The sequence below is a fragment of the Loa loa genome, assembly GCF_000183805.2.
Source record: "Loa loa unplaced genomic scaffold supercont3.64, whole genome shotgun sequence".
NCBI classification, from domain to species: domain Eukaryota; kingdom Metazoa; phylum Nematoda; class Chromadorea; order Rhabditida; family Onchocercidae; genus Loa; species Loa loa.
This window is the reverse complement of record NW_018108244.1, coordinates 132,782-151,607: the sequence shown is the minus strand read 5'-3', so window position 1 is coordinate 151,607 and position 18,826 is coordinate 132,782. Positions and strand designations below refer to the sequence as shown.

The 18,826-nt window shown below is 33.4% G+C and overlaps 3 protein-coding genes across 3 annotated transcripts in view; 1 reads left to right on the top strand and 2 right to left on the bottom strand.

Moving 5' to 3' along the window:
- LOAG_17350 (CBR-ZYG-9 protein) overlaps positions 1-8,643 on the bottom strand; it is a gene marked incomplete at both ends in the record, with an annotated part of 11,659 nt that extends 3,016 nt beyond the window's left edge. Inside the window, 19 exons of the mRNA XM_020450008.1 lie at positions 143-264; positions 463-525; positions 835-1,030; positions 1,303-1,503; positions 1,942-2,145; positions 2,412-2,561; positions 2,677-2,766; positions 2,910-3,044; positions 3,623-3,670; positions 4,159-4,242; positions 4,662-4,961; positions 5,046-5,240; positions 5,497-5,711; positions 5,884-6,013; positions 6,517-6,651; positions 7,056-7,145; positions 7,609-7,713; positions 8,006-8,170; positions 8,617-8,643. Coding sequence (XP_020306381.1) covers positions 143-264; positions 463-525; positions 835-1,030; positions 1,303-1,503; positions 1,942-2,145; positions 2,412-2,561; positions 2,677-2,766; positions 2,910-3,044; positions 3,623-3,670; positions 4,159-4,242; positions 4,662-4,961; positions 5,046-5,240; positions 5,497-5,711; positions 5,884-6,013; positions 6,517-6,651; positions 7,056-7,145; positions 7,609-7,713; positions 8,006-8,170; positions 8,617-8,643 — 2,655 coding nt within the window. The remainder of the gene's footprint in view (positions 1-142; positions 265-462; positions 526-834; positions 1,031-1,302; positions 1,504-1,941; positions 2,146-2,411; positions 2,562-2,676; positions 2,767-2,909; positions 3,045-3,622; positions 3,671-4,158; positions 4,243-4,661; positions 4,962-5,045; positions 5,241-5,496; positions 5,712-5,883; positions 6,014-6,516; positions 6,652-7,055; positions 7,146-7,608; positions 7,714-8,005; positions 8,171-8,616) is intronic.
- A 3,631-nt stretch (positions 8,644-12,274) lies between these two features.
- LOAG_05955 (hypothetical protein) lies at positions 12,275-12,436 on the bottom strand (the record flags this gene model as incomplete). Its single annotated transcript, XM_003141491.1, has 1 exon — positions 12,275-12,436. The coding sequence occupies one exon, from the start codon at positions 12,434-12,436 to the stop codon at positions 12,275-12,277; it is 162 nt and encodes a 53-aa protein (XP_003141539.1).
- Positions 12,437-15,926: 3,490 nt separating this feature from the next.
- Positions 15,927-18,826, top strand: part of LOAG_05954 (hypothetical protein) — a 5,263-nt gene continuing 2,363 nt past the window's right edge. The window contains exons 1-6 of the mRNA XM_020447019.1: positions 15,927-16,005; positions 16,532-16,714; positions 16,859-17,030; positions 17,562-17,753; positions 17,969-18,216; positions 18,571-18,777. Coding sequence (XP_020302708.1) covers positions 16,534-16,714; positions 16,859-17,030; positions 17,562-17,753; positions 17,969-18,216; positions 18,571-18,777 — 1,000 coding nt within the window. The 5' untranslated portion in view covers positions 15,927-16,005; positions 16,532-16,533. The remainder of the gene's footprint in view (positions 16,006-16,531; positions 16,715-16,858; positions 17,031-17,561; positions 17,754-17,968; positions 18,217-18,570; positions 18,778-18,826) is intronic.

Here is an 18,826-nt window from a genome sequence, read left to right as displayed (position 1 = left end):
TACTATATATATATATATATATATATATATATATATATATATATATAACAGAAGGCTTAATAACTATTTGTATATCCAAAAACAGCATCATAAATGTCTTAAATATCATGTTTAGCTTGCTATAAGCATAAGTTCCATATACCTGCATTGTAAATGTACGATTGTTTTCTTTCTCTTCAACTGGGCTGGAATCACGAGAAACACTATTACTGCTATAATTTCTACCTATCCTACTTGATGATCGACCACTCCTCATTCCTCTGCCTAAAAATGAGTGATGAAAATAGTGCAGTGAATTGACCTGAGAAAAAGAAACAAACTTTACATACTTGCTTATATGGTACGAAAGAACAATAGTCACCGACTTTTCTGACCTTATATCATGTCCCACTTATAATTTCTTTAAAGTAAAGCGTTAAAAGGTAAAGGCAATATGGGTGCATAAACATGTAAGCAAAAGACCTTTAATGCCGACAGAAATATTTGCATTACGTTTGGCAGAAACACCGACTCGTTCTGGACCTCCTGCAAAAAAAAAAATGGTTGAATTGCAAAATTTTTTCGCATCATTTATGTATAGAAGATGCTAAAAACCTTCCCTCCGTCACCTTTACATCTTCGAGTTATGACTATTTAAAGTATTTAGTGTTGTTACATTTTGATACCGAAATCCTCTCCTGAGAGACCAATCTGACGCATATGCATGCCGTGCATGTTTTGTATGCTATATTCCTATGTACAGTGCAGTTAATTATAACAGATCTTGATCCTACTGAACTAAAAGGACGATAAGATCAAGATTTGCTATATCATTGAGAAAAAAACACTTTCTACCTCGCGTTTTCGAAACTACACCACTTCGCTTTATACGCTCATCCAGCATCGCTTTACTTTTGTCATTCATTTTGCCGATAAGTTGAAAAACTCGATCACCTTCTTCTTTCCAAGCTACTACGATAGCATTAATTGCAGCGTTACGTACATTATTATCACGATCATCAATGCACGCTGCGATTTGTTTCAAAGACTGCTGCAAACATATTACATTTAAGACAGTTGGTAAAAAACTGATAGCATCCATTTGTGTGTGATCACAAAGATGCACAGAACTAAACTCTTCAACGATTGAAAGCGATCAGTGTAGTTGCTTAAAGCATTTAAAAATAAAGCAAACTTATTCCCACTAAAATTTTATTTTGGATCTTTCAGAAATTTGACGAACATCAAATTTCAATTTCTTCAGAAGAGTAAGATGGGATTTCACAACTATCTCGGAAAAATAGCAGAACTAAAGAGACTTACAGCTGGTGTTGTAGTGGCAGCCATCCCCGTCGTATCGAGTAATTGTTCTAAAACTTGCAGGCATTCTGTCCGTTGTCTCGAATTCTTCGTCTTCAAACCCTCAATTATAAGTGGAAATATCTTTGGAGGACTGACCAGTTCGGTGACCAGTTGGATTATAGTACGAACTGGTGTGCGGACCGAATCTTTTGCTTCTCCTAACTAAAAAAACGAATTTTCAAAAAGATATTGACAAATTTTCGACTTATAGTGGACTAATAGGCAGTAATCTGAGGTGCTATTTGTTCCTATACTTGAAAAAAATATCATCAATGACTTGAAATGAATAAACTACAAGTCATATTCCTGCTTTACAGAAGACTAATAGAAAAAAAAGAAACCTAGCCACTAAAAACTTAGCCACTAGATATCAATTTCCTTGAAATGTAAAGCTATTTCTAGGGTTTCCCAGCGTAATGAAAAATGGACTTTGGACTAATATCACATCAATAATTTTCCGCTGCAAACTGGAAGTAGGAGAACCAAAATTAAAAGACCTAAGCTTGCACTGCACGACAGGAACACATAGTTGGGATTCCTTTCACAAAAAAAGAAAACCGTCAATATATGAAAACTGAAAATTCCAGAAAGGAACTGAACCTTTAGAAGTAAATATGGAACAAAAGAGTACATCTCTTGATCCGAGAAAGGCTCGTTATGTTGCAACAAAAGGTTGAATATTCCTTGCGTTAAATCAAGCACTTTCAGCAAAACTGTTGGATTCGTTTCCAAAAATCGTAATGAAATCCATTTCAGTAGTAAATCACTATTTGATATCAAAGATTCCGGACAATCGGCGACCAGCTGAACAGAAAGAAAATAAAAGTTTATAAAAAAAAGGGAAATAAAATATTGCGCTGGAATATTCTTATGCAGTAATTTTCACTTTTTCCGTTGGAAATCAGTCGTTTAATAAAAACTATTGCATTTTGAGGATCAAATCTGATCTTACATTTCAGCATGCTCGAAATTCATTTTCTGAGCATTCTTATATATTTTCGTTTATTTCACTGTACTTATATCTAACAGCCTCATAAAAAATGGAATAAGTTAACAATCCGACAGTCTACCGATTGTAGGATGTCGATTCCTTTAAGCTGTTGTTTGAAATCCTTGTTAAACAGAAATGTTAACAAAGATGCTTGGGTAACATTACCCAGCAATGTTTTCAGTTGCTCGACATGCTCACTTTCAGGTTGATCGAAGTTCCACTTGAGAACCTGAAACTACCTAGACAAAAGTTTTTACTCCTGACTACCTTCCTATAAGTTATTTTTTGCTAGTTAGCAGTTCAAAAAAAAAAACTTAGATAATTTCAGGAACGAAAAAACATGCCCGAAGATTCCTTTCATCTTTTAACCTCACTCCTTTGTCTTTATTAATCACCAGAAATTGATCCTTCGGCTTCACTGATTCGTCAGGTTCCTACAAAACCAATCGCATATTACTAGTATTATGATAGCGTACTATGGACACTATCATAATATTAATACTACCAATCTACAGAAACAAACAATAAAGTGAGATTAATATTCAAATATTAGAAAGAAATTTTAATTGAAACAAACCTTTGCAGCTTCAAATTCTTTCTTCGATGTCTTCGATGGCTTCTCTTCCGTATTATCCTCTTCGCTGACTTCTTTTGAACGTGTTTTTCCACCAACATTCGAATTTCCTACACCTGGTGCTGGCGGTTTCAGAGGCTGAGAATAAATAATTTAATTTTCTATAGAACGAGATATTGGAGAACTTTTTATGAAGAACTGAACTCGTGGAAATGGAAAATCAGTAGCTCAATGCTGAAAATTCTCTTAATATGGAAACTGTCACAACTTGCTGGAAAATCAAATACAAAATGACATTTTGAAACCACTACTACCACCACGAAATAACAAGCATGCAAAAATACAAAATGAAACAAATGACTCAATACGACTAATGTATTTGTGGCAAATGAAAGATGATTGCTACTACCAATTAATTACAAAAGCCAGAAGAACAAAGTAATATCTACCGAAAATTTAATACGTCTTTTAATAATTCCTGATCTGTCCAAATCTTCAATGTTTTTTCTTATCTTACTTTTACCTTACATCAACAGCCCTCACGCATTGTAGTACGCATATTGTGAATATGCTAAATGAAACACTGGACACCATTCCACGCAAACACCAATGTTGAGCATATAAAGAAAATTTCCTAATAATGAGCCTCAAACTTTTGTGTGTAACTTTTTTATAAAATATAAAATTGAATAAAAATGCAGAAGAAAGCAACTTACTGAAACTGAATTCGAATTAGCGTTCCCAGCACCTGTTCCATTTTCAGGCTAAATGGCATTCACCGTAAAATAAAAGAAACATAAAACACATAATTACCACAACATCAGAAGGCAAAAACAAATCAAAATACCGCATCCAAACACCAAAACAAAAAAGAAAAAAAAACTTTCGAAGCACAACAAAAACACCACACATAAGAAGGGATTTTTTCCTTAACTTAAATGAAACATTCGAAGTTTCTGGGAAAGCAAACAGCAGAATGATTCTGGAAAAATGTAGCATTTCAAGTCAATAAAAAAGAACCGAAACTACAATGTTTTTATTAACTGATTCGCTGACTGATAATTAAAATTCAGCAATCTATTCAGAAGGCGAATAGGTGATTAAATGACTGGGATAGTGAGCCCCTCCCAGAAAATAAACTGACCAGTCACAAATTGTTAGCAGCACTCGCAATTAACTAAATATCCAGAAAGTCCCGGTACCAGTTTTTTATAATTACTACTAATGTAATGTATGCAAATGAACAACTAACATTGCTTTTATGCATACTTTGTACCATAATTGAAACAACATCTGTACCAGCTTCTTGAACTGCCTTCTCACAGAAATCTCTGATCTGTAAATTATCTTTTTATTGGATGCTAATAATGGAATGCTGAAGAATAATCTGGCGGTTTAAGGATATACATTTTATAACTTTCATTTTCTAAACATTACTACATCAGTCTCAGGAAAAGACTAATTTCTTTTTTTTATTGACATACTTTTTGGAAAAAGGGGTAATTATTAAACATCAAAACTTACTACTGCATCAGTAATAAATAATTACAAAGTTCTTGTGCATTTAAATTTAATGTCACTTATGAAAATCGATAGGAAAGTGTCACTGAATTTCAGAAATATTCAGCTCACACACCTTCTATTTCTTATTCTTTATCAAAGCAAATATTAAAAATGAAAAAGGCTTTTAACCTTCGCCTTACCCAACACATTTTTTTTTAATCATCGAAGAAAATTAAGTTACTAATAGCATACCTTTGCTAGTTTCACCTTATCTTCCGCAATATCGGTAAGTAAAACCATACACGACTTTTCACCAACAGCTTTCATAGCAGCACCTAACGCAGCATAGGAAGCATCTCGTACTTCAGGATCCGAATCACCAGTGAGCTTCACGATTATTGGAGCCAGTGATTTTAAAACTTTCTTGGGGACAGTTTGCGGATTATGTCGTTTGAACACTCGATATAGGAAAAGGTTCGTTTGAATTTTGATATGAGGATTTTGCTTATCAAGAGCTGTTTGGATGTCTTCAGCTATCGCTTCCAGAGTAGTCTAAATGCAATGCGCAAAATCGAAGTTTGATTATACATCACAAAACAAGCTCTTACATGCTTTTAACTATAATCTAAAACCCACCGAAGCAGCAACAGCATCAATACAATCAATGAGTGGATCTCTTAAAACCGGCTTCTTTTCTTTGAATTTTTCAAATATTGTTGGCGCAACCATGGTGGCATACTGCGCAAATTTTTTACGCAAACCTGTTGCAAATGCCGTTAGACATCGAGCTGCTAGAGCACAAACATTGATATTAGCATCTTTCTCCAGAATCTTAACAAAAAAATGTTTTCAAGTATAAACATCTTGCATGAAATTCATTTGATAAAAATACGTGTCTTCCTGCAACTACTGCAACAAAACACCAGGACTACGGAAATATATAAAACAAGGAAGAACTACGCCATGCAGAAAAGACCAGTAAATTGTACACTGCTTCGTGCAATCTATGAGATTTATTATTTCATTTTGTAATTGTAGCATCTAAAAAAAAGCCTGTGGGACAAAAAAGTTGTCGAAATTAAATTACCTTCTTAAGCAAGGCTACAAATTCTCCATAATTAGCCTTTGGACAGAGTTTCGGATTCTCAGTGCAAAGAACAAGTAATGACTGCAACGCATCTCTCCGATCTACCCATTTTTTCGAGTCAATACCTTCCATGAAGTTTCCTGGCAACTTTGCAAGTACATCCACAGGATCTAACATATCCCAGGGATCGATTTCCTGTGCAGCTGGTTCAACACCTATAGTGAAAGTAAATAATAAATCGATTAATTAATTAATTATATATATATGTGCATATACGCATGTATATATGCATATATACACAGCTGTAGAATCAACGGCTAAATATATATATATATACATATATATATATATATATAATAAAATTCTGAAATCAGCAACTTTTAGTACCTGCAGCTGTAGGGCCAACAGCTAAAGCGTCTGCATTGGAAATTGCAACACTTCCACAGGATACCGATTCTTTTTTTCGCATTGCTTCTTCATTATATTCGGCGGTGGCTTGATCTCTACTATCACATATCTTAAAAAAAATATAATTAAGTCGAAGGCATGCGAAGTCCGTGTACTACCAGAGCTTCCTTTTGCATAGAAATAGAGGCTGTAAAAAACAAAAACAAACAAAAAAGCAAAAAAAAGAGAGAAAGATATTTTTTTTACATATTTGTAACAAAAGCAAAATTCGTTTTCCGCCATAAATTCGGAAATTTCACTGCCATGTACACTTGCATCAGTAATATAAAATTAAAAATTACCTTTTTGAGGTTCCAGAAAGTAAATTTGTATGCCCTCACTACTCCTCATTACCAAGTAAATAACTATTACCGGTAAAATTAATTACGAATTACTTTAATGGTTAAGGATGCTCCAGCAAACATGGACAACGACGGACGAAAATATAAAGAAATCTGAAGGTTTTCAGAATAAAAACGCTCAATGACTTATCGTAACTAAGAATATATCTTATACTGAAGTTCGTCATCAGAAAACCGTCGAAGGTCCATATAAATCCAGAAAACATCATACCTTTTTCATTTTTACTTTATCCTCTTGCAAATTGCCCAAGAATGTGTTCATCACTTTATCACCTGTCAAACGCATAATCGATCCAAGACCAATGCATGCTGCTTCTCGTACTTCTGCATCCGGGTCGGCCGTAAACTGGAAATTAATTTCAGTCACAAGAGTTTTGAAATATTTTTTCTATACTTTTGGTAAATTTCTACAGCCATAAACTTTTGCAATTTCTACTTTCTATAAACAATATAAATTGTACCTTAACCAAAATCGGTGTTACAGCTTTGATGGTTTTTTTGGTGCTGATGTTTGGTTATGATTTTTCATCATTCGATAAATGAAATTGCATGCTTGTAACTTGATTTGTGGATTTGGCTTATTGAAACAACCAGACAGTTCATCTACTAACATATCCAAATTGACCTATATATAAGAAAGAAAATCATAGTATGATTCTTTACCATTCGACAAATGAAAAAAATAAAAACAAACAAAAAAAAAACTGTTAGGAATGCCATTCAAATTGTGATTCGAAAATCTGAACTTACCGTTAGTGCTATCATATCAATACATTCAATCAGAGGATCACGCAAGGTTGGCTTTTTTTCTTTGAAACGTTCGAAAATGACTGGGATATACTGAAAAAATGTCAAGAATTGGCTCGCTATAGTCCGTTATCTTTGTGATCATTGTCACTGAATCATCGTAAATAATTATATCATTAGCGCCGTAACTATATTTAATATTTCACCACAAAAAGCAGTCATTATCATAGCCGCAACATATGTGCTATCATTATGTTATCATGCATCATTTATGATAACTTATATTGCCCTACTAAATATTGATAAAACATCATTCACTAGACCAGCATTACTAGGTCACTACAGTTATTGCTTTCCGTCCTTCTCAAGCGAATATTCAATGAAATAATATATTAACTTATTCCTATTTGACCAGATTATTTAGATTGATTTAATTACTCGAACTGGAATGAAATTCATGGCATCGATCGGTAATTCATTGAAAAATTCCGCGGATTTTTTGAAATTCCCATGCGAATATATGGATAAAATGGTTAATTAATAAATGAATTGATACCAATGTAGCAAACTGTGCAAACTTCGTTCGAAGACCATTCGCAAGACCTGTGATGCATTTCGCTGCGAGAGCACATACGTTAATATTCGCATCTTTTGCAAGAACCTGATATTAATAGCATAATTTTACTCATTAGTAGAAGAGATAAAAGAAATTATCTATTTCTTTTGCTTAAATAGTTCTCTGAAATCCACTGAAGTGATTTATTTTGTGACATAATTGACATGATACCTTCCGTAAAACATAACTACTTTCAGTAAAATCCGGTCGGAGTTTCGAACAAAACTTTTAAGATTCGCTGAAACTTCTTATCTCTATCTCCAGTCCAACCTTTTTAAGATATTAATCAGTTCTGTCAACCATAATATTATTGTGAATATAAACTGTGAAGAATTACATTTCGCAAGCTTTGTGTTATGCTGAAGTAATCAACTTTCGGGTCAAGCCGAGGAGTCTTAGCCATTTCATTTATCAATGCCTGCAGAGCATCACGTCTTTCTGTCCACTTTTTTGACTCCAGCCATTCATTGAATTGTTCTGGCAACTTTGCTAACACATTCACCTGAAAATTAGAAAACAATTTTAATTTTCTGGCAGTAGTTTAACCTGGATGAAACTGGAAAGAAAAAGAAATAGGAAAAAACAAAACAAAAAGAAAAAGCATATATATAATTGGATATATGTAGTAATAGCGCGCAATATGTATTAGCTACCAAACAGACTGTCAGCTTTAACTAAAAGTCGTTTAATTCATATGGAAATTCACGACCATTGATCAGAATTATGACATGACTACATTAAAACCACTAGCAGTCCTCTTTACGTTGTATCATCACTGCAAGACATGCACACAATATCTGCAGTGCATGTTGCATTGAAGGTCTAACAATTCTCTAAATACTTATTTTTGGCATTATAGAAAATAAGAAGTAAAGAACTATGGTTCGGTTTGAAATGCTTGAAAATTCCAGACATATTCATTAAAGATTGAGTGAAAAGTAAACAAACCTCGCTCAATAGACTCCAGTCATCCATAACAGTCCCTGAAAGAGATAGTACTTTTTATCATTATCATGACCTTTATCAACCATGCAAACACCCACCACTACAACCACTTACGAAAAGGATGAAAACTAAGAACTGAACGATAGATGAGCGAGGTGAAGCTCTTCTAGCTGCCGGTGGCACTGGTTCAATTATGCAAATACTCAAGTTTCATTTAGAATTTGACAAATAGCAAAATATGTGTTGGGAGTTGAGAGTTAGAAGCGAAAGAGACTTCGTGCGTGGTCTGTTGAGAGATAACTTGCTTGCAGAACTTCTTAAGGTCTAACCTTGTCTCTTAGAAGAGTGATGTCTCGATAAGTCCTTCAAAAGTGTCACTCTCAGGAATTTCGGGAGATTTATTGAGGTAATTTGTGAGGGATTTCCTATGAATTACTCGAAAGAGGAAAAACACAAATGCTTTTGTGTGTGTTTTACTTCAAAATCACTGGATAATTTGTATGCAGTGGAATAAATTTGTACGAATCGAAAACGACAGCGTATTTTGAGTGGAGAAACTGCTACTGTGTCGAGAGGAATATTATCTAATGGTCGTTGACTCTGTCTCTGCACGAAAGTATGTCAATTATGGTAGATTAACATCTAAAGGCTCATGTCGAAGCATTCTTGAATGGATGAACTTCTCATTGGAATGTCCTTCTATACGTCACATACACACACGTTTTTAAAGAACAAATTTTAAAAAGCATCACAGTGGTAGATACTTCGGCCTCATTCAACCTTTAGGCTAAAGTTCTTGGATGTTTATAATCTCTGTTCATAAGAACCCATAGCTTCTTACATAAAAGATCACACCGTTCGATAGCCTATAAATCTTCATATTGTACTGAGATCATTCCGTTGTACGGAGATTATTGCGTAACTGATAAAAATTCAATGCTTTCTTTTTTTAATAGATAACCGTGAATGGATCTTAACTCTTTTCAGCGTGCCTTATCTTTTCAGCAGTTAGATTTAAGACCATTGTTATAAAACAGAGGAAGAGATGATGTGCCATTGGGTCACTGACCTGATATGACAGATTTCTAGATACCACGGTCATTGGTTGGTCATTGGAAGGTGCTGAGGGGAACGGAAAACTGGAAAATATATGTACACTTGGATGCCGCTAATCTGGAGATAAGAGTAAAAAATCAAAGACGTAATAATATTTCCAGTAGTCAAAGAAGAGTCCTCAATATTTCCATGGTTGGAAATATCCTGCTAAAAAATATCACATCTAAATTCTCTGACTGGCTATCAGATGTATCCAAGAACGCTAAATATGTTTAATGTAAATATGTTTAGCACTGTAACTGACGTAAAATCGGAAAGAACGGGTACGAATTTTCTGGAAGTCCGATAATTCGAAATTACTACTTTCTGGACGATTTGAGTTGGGGTATTTATCTGTGTATCTGAAGATTTCAAAAGATTTCAAAATTAACTGAAGATTTCGAAAATTTCAAAATTCCCAGTTCTTCCTTCTTCTTCCAAATTCTTCTCCTTCTCCCAGTTCTTCCAAATTAGAAACATTTCACACTGATGAGTCAGTCACAATGAGTCACATCATCTTACAGAATGTTTAGAAATAAGCCATATGCATTTGTGGCAACTGTTCATATGTATATTAATCCAAATGTTGATGGTGTAAAGTGTAATTGATTCGAAAGATAATCGATGGTTTCAATATTATATTCTTCGGAGACTTTCGCAAAGTGTCTTTGCGACATTTCCTTCCATAAATCTTTGCGATAAATATTTCATACTTTTGACAATCTGTCCAAGAATTCATATGCATGATTTGCTTCGTTTAAAGATTGTTAGGACTTTGTTTGCTTTCTTTGAAATAGGTTTGCTATAACTTAGCATGCCTAATATTACAACTAGTGATTTATTTCGGGTACAATACATTCTTTGGCTATGACAGGGCCAGATACTGCAGCTATGGCCTTGTGAAAGACTCTGGCAATATGAAGTAACTGGAAAGTTGTGCGTGATGGGAAATATGATGGATAAATATTCCTGAAGGTATATGAAGCTGTATGCGGAACGACAAAGTAGTTCCATGAAGATATTTTCAAGTTTATTGCAAGTAGAAGTAAAATGTCAATGAATTTTGGTACATCTCGCGTCACTGCATATCCTACCCATTGTAAATTTCCGCTATTCCCTCAAATTTCATATCCTCTACTAATACTCTTATGGGTTTTCTATTCCTGTCACAGCTTTCACGATCACAATCGGTTCTGATCAAAGATTATTCTCCTCGTGCCATTTCCCTTTCACCAATCCTTCCATTTATTTGCATACCGATGTTTGGTAGCAGTTCTTTTCCATGCAATCAATGATTCTCAATTCTCTTATTTCCATATAACTGCTCGACTGGTTGACGCATGCGTGGGAGTTGGATAATTTTGCAGGAAGCCTTTGAAAAGATAGTAATAGTAGGCAAGGGAGCGGAGCAATAAAGGACAAAGTATTGTTTAGGAAAAGAAAATGGCAGTATGTTCTTGTTTGCATTCTGGGAAATAGTCCGGAGAGGAGGGGACGGGGACGGGTGGAAATGATAGATATGGAATTTATTTCCAGACAACGTTAGCTATGAATAGATATATGCAAACCATTCAACAAGAAGAGAGATGCTGGAACTGATAAACATTCAAGTTGGAAAATTATCGTTTCTGCTCCGAAACTTAACAGTTTACTACAAGGAATAATATAGGAAGAATTTCAAATGATAATTTGAAATTTATAAATATTGTTAATAAGTAATGGAGTGCTAAAAACTGAGTAACTCATTTAAGCTAAACAGAACAAGTGTAACATAATGGAGGCTTGTAACCTTTAACCTCAAATTGATGGAATTGATCGGAGTATGTAGAATTGAAAAGTGTGGGAATTAGCATTATTAAATTTAAAAAAGAAGGAATTTTAACAAAATTGGTAAAGTCAGAAAGTAATATGTACTCCATATATAATCAGCTTCTGACCATGAAATTATGCTATTTATCGTATGTTGATTAAGATTCCGTGGCCAGATCAGAAAGATAAAAGTACAGTTAAGATTGATTTGAGCCAGTACAAGTGCAGGATCCTTACTTACTTGGCTAAAATCCTTTGGATAATTACCGGAAATGTGCAGGATAAATGTAATCCTGTTGAAGGATTATCATCCATGACGGGTTTTTCATTTTTTGCTCATGTTTAAAAAAAGAAAAAAAATAAAAAAAACATTTTACAGGGTTCAAAGCAATTACCTAATTCCCGAAGTGGTGTGATATTTTAATATATCATTTGGAGACGGTCGATTCATCCCAGGAAAGGTTCCGGTTGAACGGAATGCTTTTGAATCCCTCCTTTTCCCGTGAAAAATTCTCGACATGTAATTATTAATTAGAAAAAAAACCCGTCCCGAGAAGAAAGAGGAAGTATTTCATAAGTTTGTAAATTTAGTATTGATTGCGTTTTCGATGATTACATCGTCAAAACTTCAAGAATTCTGAGACTTTGAGAGTGATCAGGATTGGAGTAAACATGAAAATCTTCACAGGAAACCTGCATGCTGCAGTACGCCATCTTCTCCTCCTTTCATGTCTTCCGTCTTTGGCGCAAAAAAACCTCAACCGCTCCAAACGGGTTTAAATCTTTCATTTGCAGCATTGGTAAGATTGTTCGTTATCCTTTCGAAATTGCATTCTTTCAATGCACTTTTCACGGATTTCAAGTTCCAAAGTCTATTTGTTAACAATGGAAATAAGCCGGAAAGAGCTTTCCGGTACATTTTAACAATAGGAGGTGTGTATTTGTGTGTGTGTATGTGTGTGTGTGTGTGTGTGTGTGTGTGTGGTGTATGTGTATGTGTATGTGCATGTATATGTGAGTCGATAAATTAATCAGTTAAACATTGAATGCTTTTGGGGCTTACCAGCTCTTGCAAACACATATATTTCAGAATCAATTTTTATTCGATTCTTTCATTATTCAAATTTGTTGTAATTTTTCAAGTTTTCTCATTTATGTTATGAAGGTTATTATTTGGGAGATGAAATTGATTTATATTTTTGCAAAAAAAAAGGAACATTAATTTGCACAAATTGTTTTATTTGTTTATTTTTTCTGGAAACAATGATAGATAACTAATTGAATTGACCTTTTTTAGAATTCATTATTTATAGAAAAAACCATTGAAATTACAACTTACATTTATTTGACCTTTCAATTCGAAATTTCCCTCAATTTCTGCCCCGAAGGAATGAGAGTATGTCACATTTGGACAGAGCCTTAAGGCCATTTAGATCATGTGATCAATAGCATTTTCATGAATCATTTCCTTTTATTTTATCAGCAGTATGCGGTACTATTTGTGCTTTATTATTATCATTCATTCATTTCATTCCTAATTAAACTCTTTTCGTTGTCTCCAAGCAAACCTGTTCGGAACTGAGAAAGATAACTAAGAATGAATTTATCATCTGAAACGCAACTTGTAGTTTTCTTCTCAAGCAAGAAAATATAATTCATGTTAGAAAAAAAAAATAAAATTCAGAAAGAAAGATACTCTCTTCCTTTTAAAGTACATTACAGTTAGATAACAATCTGTTCATTATAGTCATAACACCGGCAGTAAATTGCGTCAGAATTGACAAACACATTACCACTCCAACTGTTAAATTGAACCTTCTTGAAGGAAAAAAAAAACACTCAACAGTAATTGCAATTTTTGCGAGTTGTCGAATTGGTGTGCCTTCAAATGTTGGATAGCAATCGATAACCTATTTTTAAACTTGACATGTTCTTCGGTCGACATGGCCTCAGTTATCCTTGATCATATTCAAATTTTTAACCCTTGAAGCAAAGCACAGAGCCATTTAATCTTATTCATAGCATCTCTTCACTTAAAATTATCAACCTGAACTTTGCAAAATTAAACTGAGCAGTTTAATTGTTAATTTGGGAAGAGGGAGAATCTGGTACATTTTATCGAAACAAAAAACACGTCACAAATAATCATGTCAACCTTTTACCTCTGAACTTCATCAGCTTCCTCAAACTTTGATATGTACAGGTAAACAATTGTCGGATATTATGATAAGTTCGAAACAGTATACAAAAGTATAAAATTTTGAATTAAGCGTCCACAATCAATAATTCTAAAATCCGCCAAAAAGACGAAGAAGGTAACTAAACTTGACATTACTGACAATTTCCGAAAACATTGGTGGAAAAAGCAAATATTTTCAAAACTAATCTGAGTATTTGCCAAGACACCTGACAAACACAAACTTTTGACAAAAAGACCATATGATATTTAAATTTGGCAAACCACTGCGCTATTCGAGTACTCGATGCTAATCGATATGATCTAATTCATGTGATCATTTGTTTCGAATTGGAGCGAACTTTTCATCAATCAGTAAATTCTAATAATCAAATACAAAAGTTATACTTCTCTAACGTTAAGTATTGCAAATACCACGATATTTATAGTTTCTAATCATAAATCAAAAAAAAAAAGAAATACAAAGAATTTATAAATCATAAATTTATAAATCTATAAATTTTGTAAAACAAGAAAAATTAAACCTAAATCATCATACGTTTGTTAAATAAATGTAACTGAATACTTTAGTATTCAACAACTTATTAGAAATGATCCGGTTACGCCGGGACCGGAGAAGAATCTTAGTTTAATAAAAAAGAATCGTGTACTGCTTTCTGTTTGCAACTTTTTTACAGAATATTTTGTCAGAACACTTATGGTCCATTTGTATTATCAACTATCATAGATGATTTCAGGAACTACCGATGAAAATTATGCTTCCATATTCCAGCTATATACATTTCAATTCATAACTTAAAATGGTGCGTACATATAAATGCTTCGATTTGAAATGTCATCCTTATCCGATAGTAATAACTGACTAATTCTTCGAGATAAATTTAAAAAAAGAAAGAATCCGGATCTATGTGAAAAAATTTGAGCATTTCCGGTTTAAAAAATTCAATTTAGCTATAGAAATCAAGATATAAAGAAGTATAGAAAAGTTAAAAATTGATTAATATTAAATCCCTGATAGTTTTCGAATGTTTCTTTATTGTGGCACGAAGCTATAATTACAGAGGTCTAGCAGATCATCGATCACATAGTTCTGCCATAAATCATGATCAATGATCTTTATTTTAGTTCACCATTTTTATAAACATACTCCAATGAACAATAACCTGCATATTCTAGCTGTAAATTCAACTTTTTTAATTAAAGCCAGTAATTAAGGAATCCGAGATATCATTCACGTTAATGGCCTATTCAGAAAGGATTGGTGGTACAAGTCATCGACAGTAAGTAATGCTGTTATCAGTTGACAGTGATTGAACCACAAGTAAAATACTATTGCAACAAATTACTGTTGTAGTAAATAATTGTTATATCTAACAGGAAGAATCATTTATAGTTAATACTTCCATTACGGCTTAGTTGAGTTCAAATATAAATAAAATTTTTAATGTCATTTTTCATTTTAACTTTTAAATTTTACTTTTTTACAAAGGAAAACATGTTTTTTTAATCAAATTCATCAAAAATAAGAAATATTTTTGGTAACGGACGTGATTGTTCGTTGTCTTCACTAAACGAGTTCCTTTTCATGGGTACGTAAAGAAAGGATCTAACAGGAGTAGATGACATTGGTACCATACAAACCTTTGTTGGGTAGTCAATTCGTTCTGACTGGTGGGCAAAATTTCCGGATTAATGGAAATACGAGATAAAAATTGATGTTATTATCGTTTTATGTAACTATTTTGGATTTTTTGCTACAATTAAAGGTAGCATTTGCAGGGTATCAAATGCTTTTGATATGATTTCCGGTATCACAAAATTTTTGTTATCACCAATAACGTTATTATTACTTTAGAATTATTTGCCATTGCTTATTACCGATAATGATTAGGAGTAAAATTGAAATAATGAATCAAAATAAAGTCAGCAAAACATCGTTTACAATCATTTATTATTCACAATAGAGATAAGCTAATTTGCATTTATAGCTGGATTTTCTATTCAATAATTATTCCTTCAAAGGTGAGGAATTGAAATGTGGTATCAGTGTTGACACTTTAATCGATAAATATTGCTGTCGGAATGTTTTTCCCTGATATGATTATACTGTGTGTGTTATAATCATTGAGCAAATTGTGCAAATTGGATGAGGTGAAACTTAATTCAGTTACATGACACCACAAATAATGCTATTTTTACATGTCCTGTTCAAGTTTGCAGTTTCATTCCAGTATGATCAGTCATTTTAGTTCAAAAGTCGTATGCTCCAATTCCGCTTCGAGTGCTGAAAGGTTTGTTTACTGTGGAAGGTTGGACTTTTACAAATTCTTTTATGCTTCATGGAGAAAAACGTTCATTTTTGAATAGAAATTAGTTGCTGAACGATTGAAAAAAAATCATCTCCATCTGATCTGACCTCTTTCACCCAAAATCGACTTTACTATTCTTTCTTTCTTTTTTCGTTCACCTTTTCTCTTTCTTCTTCTCTACGCTTCCATTTTTACATCTTTTGACAAAGTACCACCCCAAATTAAATACAAAATCCAACCTATAAAAGTCAGCCAAAAGACCGATAATTCGGGGGAGGGGGGGGGAGGGAGGGAGAGTGGAAAATGACATTTCTGTAAAAAGGATTAATTCCGTTAATGCCTGTACAGTCAGACTTGTTGTTTGGCTGAATGCTATTTTTAATACCGTTTCCATTTATATTTCTTCTGAAAATTTTCTGTTTTTCCTTCGAAATGATAAAAATTTCCCGAGCGTTGATTAATGTTTTAGCATATATCTTTTGGATTTTTTTAAGTTTAATAATTTCAGAAATGATGACAAAAACGAAAACTGAGACAACCGTTGGATCTTTTGGGATAGAAAGTAAAAAATGTGAGGATGAAAGACATCGTAATAAACAAGGCTTAGGATGGATTATAACGAGTTTTTTTGTCGTCGGTGATTTAGCCGGTGGTGGAATTGTCGCCTTACCAGCAGCTATTGTGCAAACAAGTAAGTTTGAATTCTACACCTCTGAAAATTTAAAACAAAACTTTAAGGATATTAAATTTTCAACTTTTCTACAAAATGGTACTTTTTCGGTATTTCAGGTATATAAAAGATAAAATTAAAAGACAAAGTCATATTGGGTTTTAGATTTTTGGCCCGGATTAATAATGAACACTGTGATGGCTTTAGCAATGACATACACAGCGCACATGTTGGGTCTTAATTGGGCTATCCTGCAGCGCAGATGGCCAGAATATCGGGAACACTGTCGTAAACCGTATCCTGAAATGGGTGCACGCGCAATGGGTAACACTGTAAAGTAAGGCCACAGCTTTTCTGCCGAAATTTCAATGGAAAGTAAATTTTTAAATTAAATAGAAAAAATCAATAAAATATGCAAGTAGAAAGAATAGTTTTTTTCCGAATGATTATTTCTAATAATTCATGCAAATGGAAAAAGTAGTTATTTAATGTTGAAATTCATGGCAAAACATATTCTTTTTGACAGTGAAAATACTTTGTTAACAGTTAAGGTTAGGTGAATTTACATCCGTAACCAAGCTAAACTTTGATCTCTCATTTGAATGTGTCACTTCGCCCAGTATACTAAAGCATTTTTCTATTTAAATACCAATTCTGTTTTCCATTTCTTCACACATTCCATTCCAAATGTTTCTGTTTATTTTAAATATAATTACAACTCACATATATACTGCAAGAATATGAACTTGAGGTATGAACACGTGTATTAAACGGAAATAAAAATAATGTATAACAATATATTGGAATTAGTTTATTAATGAACTTTAGTAGTTCCAAGTTTACTAATTAATAGTTTATCACCATTTAGGCATATAGTATCGGTGTGTATTGACGTAACACAGTTTGGTATCGCTGTTGTGTACCTGTTGTTATCAGCAAAAAATATAAGCGATTTTATCGATGCCTTCTTCAAAATTGAAATATCATTTTGTTATGTATTGTTAGCAGTTGGTATTTGCCTCCTACCGATTACATTCCTGAAGTCGCCACAAGATTTTTGGTAATTTCACTTTCATAATATTCAAAATAATCCTGTAAGAATCGTGATTTTTCCATAATATAGTGACAATATTGTGACACAGTGAGTTCAAATTAGAATTCGAGAATTTCTTGAAAGTTTTAGAGCCTAAAAATGTTAATTTTCTACTGTTTGGTATCCAGTTCATTTAACCAAACATCCAAATCTAAAATAATTCTGGAAATGAAATTTTAAAGGTGGGCTATAATACTGGCAATGATTACAACAGCGCTTGCTCTAATAATGGTTATGATTGGCGCAGTGATGGATTATTCCACTTGTGCTCCGGAAAGGGCCATTAACAAGAATATCGTACCGTCGAACTATTTTCTTGCTCTTGGAACCATTTTATTTTCCTATGGTGGACATGCCGCATTTCCAACGATTCTTCATGACATGCGGAAACCGTATCACTTTACACGGTCATCCGTTATGGCATTCGTTAGTAAGCTACTTTCCTATTTTCCACACTCTCTAAGTGTTAACTGAAGTTTATACAGGATTTTTCAGTTTCATATAAATTTCCCCTTTGCACAAAGAACATTCTTATCTTATGACCAATGCAGTAGGGAAGTTCAAAATATGGCGAAAGCGAGGTATGGAAGAGTAAAGATAATTAGGAAAGAAAGCGAATATGCTAACTTAATGGACTGGAACATAATTTTTGCAAGTTTCTAATTTGTCCAATTTAATTAATTATCATGTTTTAAGTCTCAGTTAGTAATTACAAATTGTCTGTTTTTTAATAAATTAAGTGGAAATTACGAATAATTCTGAAAGTAGAAATGTACAATTACAGTTGTGTATATGCTTTACACACCGGTCTGTATTCTGGCTTATATGACGTATGGGAATTCCTTACGTGAATCCATTCTTAATTCTGTTCAAAATACAGCCTTACAACAGGGCGCTAATATTTTGATTACTCTTCATTGTATACTTACACTCACTATTGTGTTCAACCCTCTCAATCAGGAAGCTGAGGAAATGTTTGGCGTCCCACATCGTTAGTTCTCACTTATGATTAGCTTTCTTATAATAATAATAATTAACAA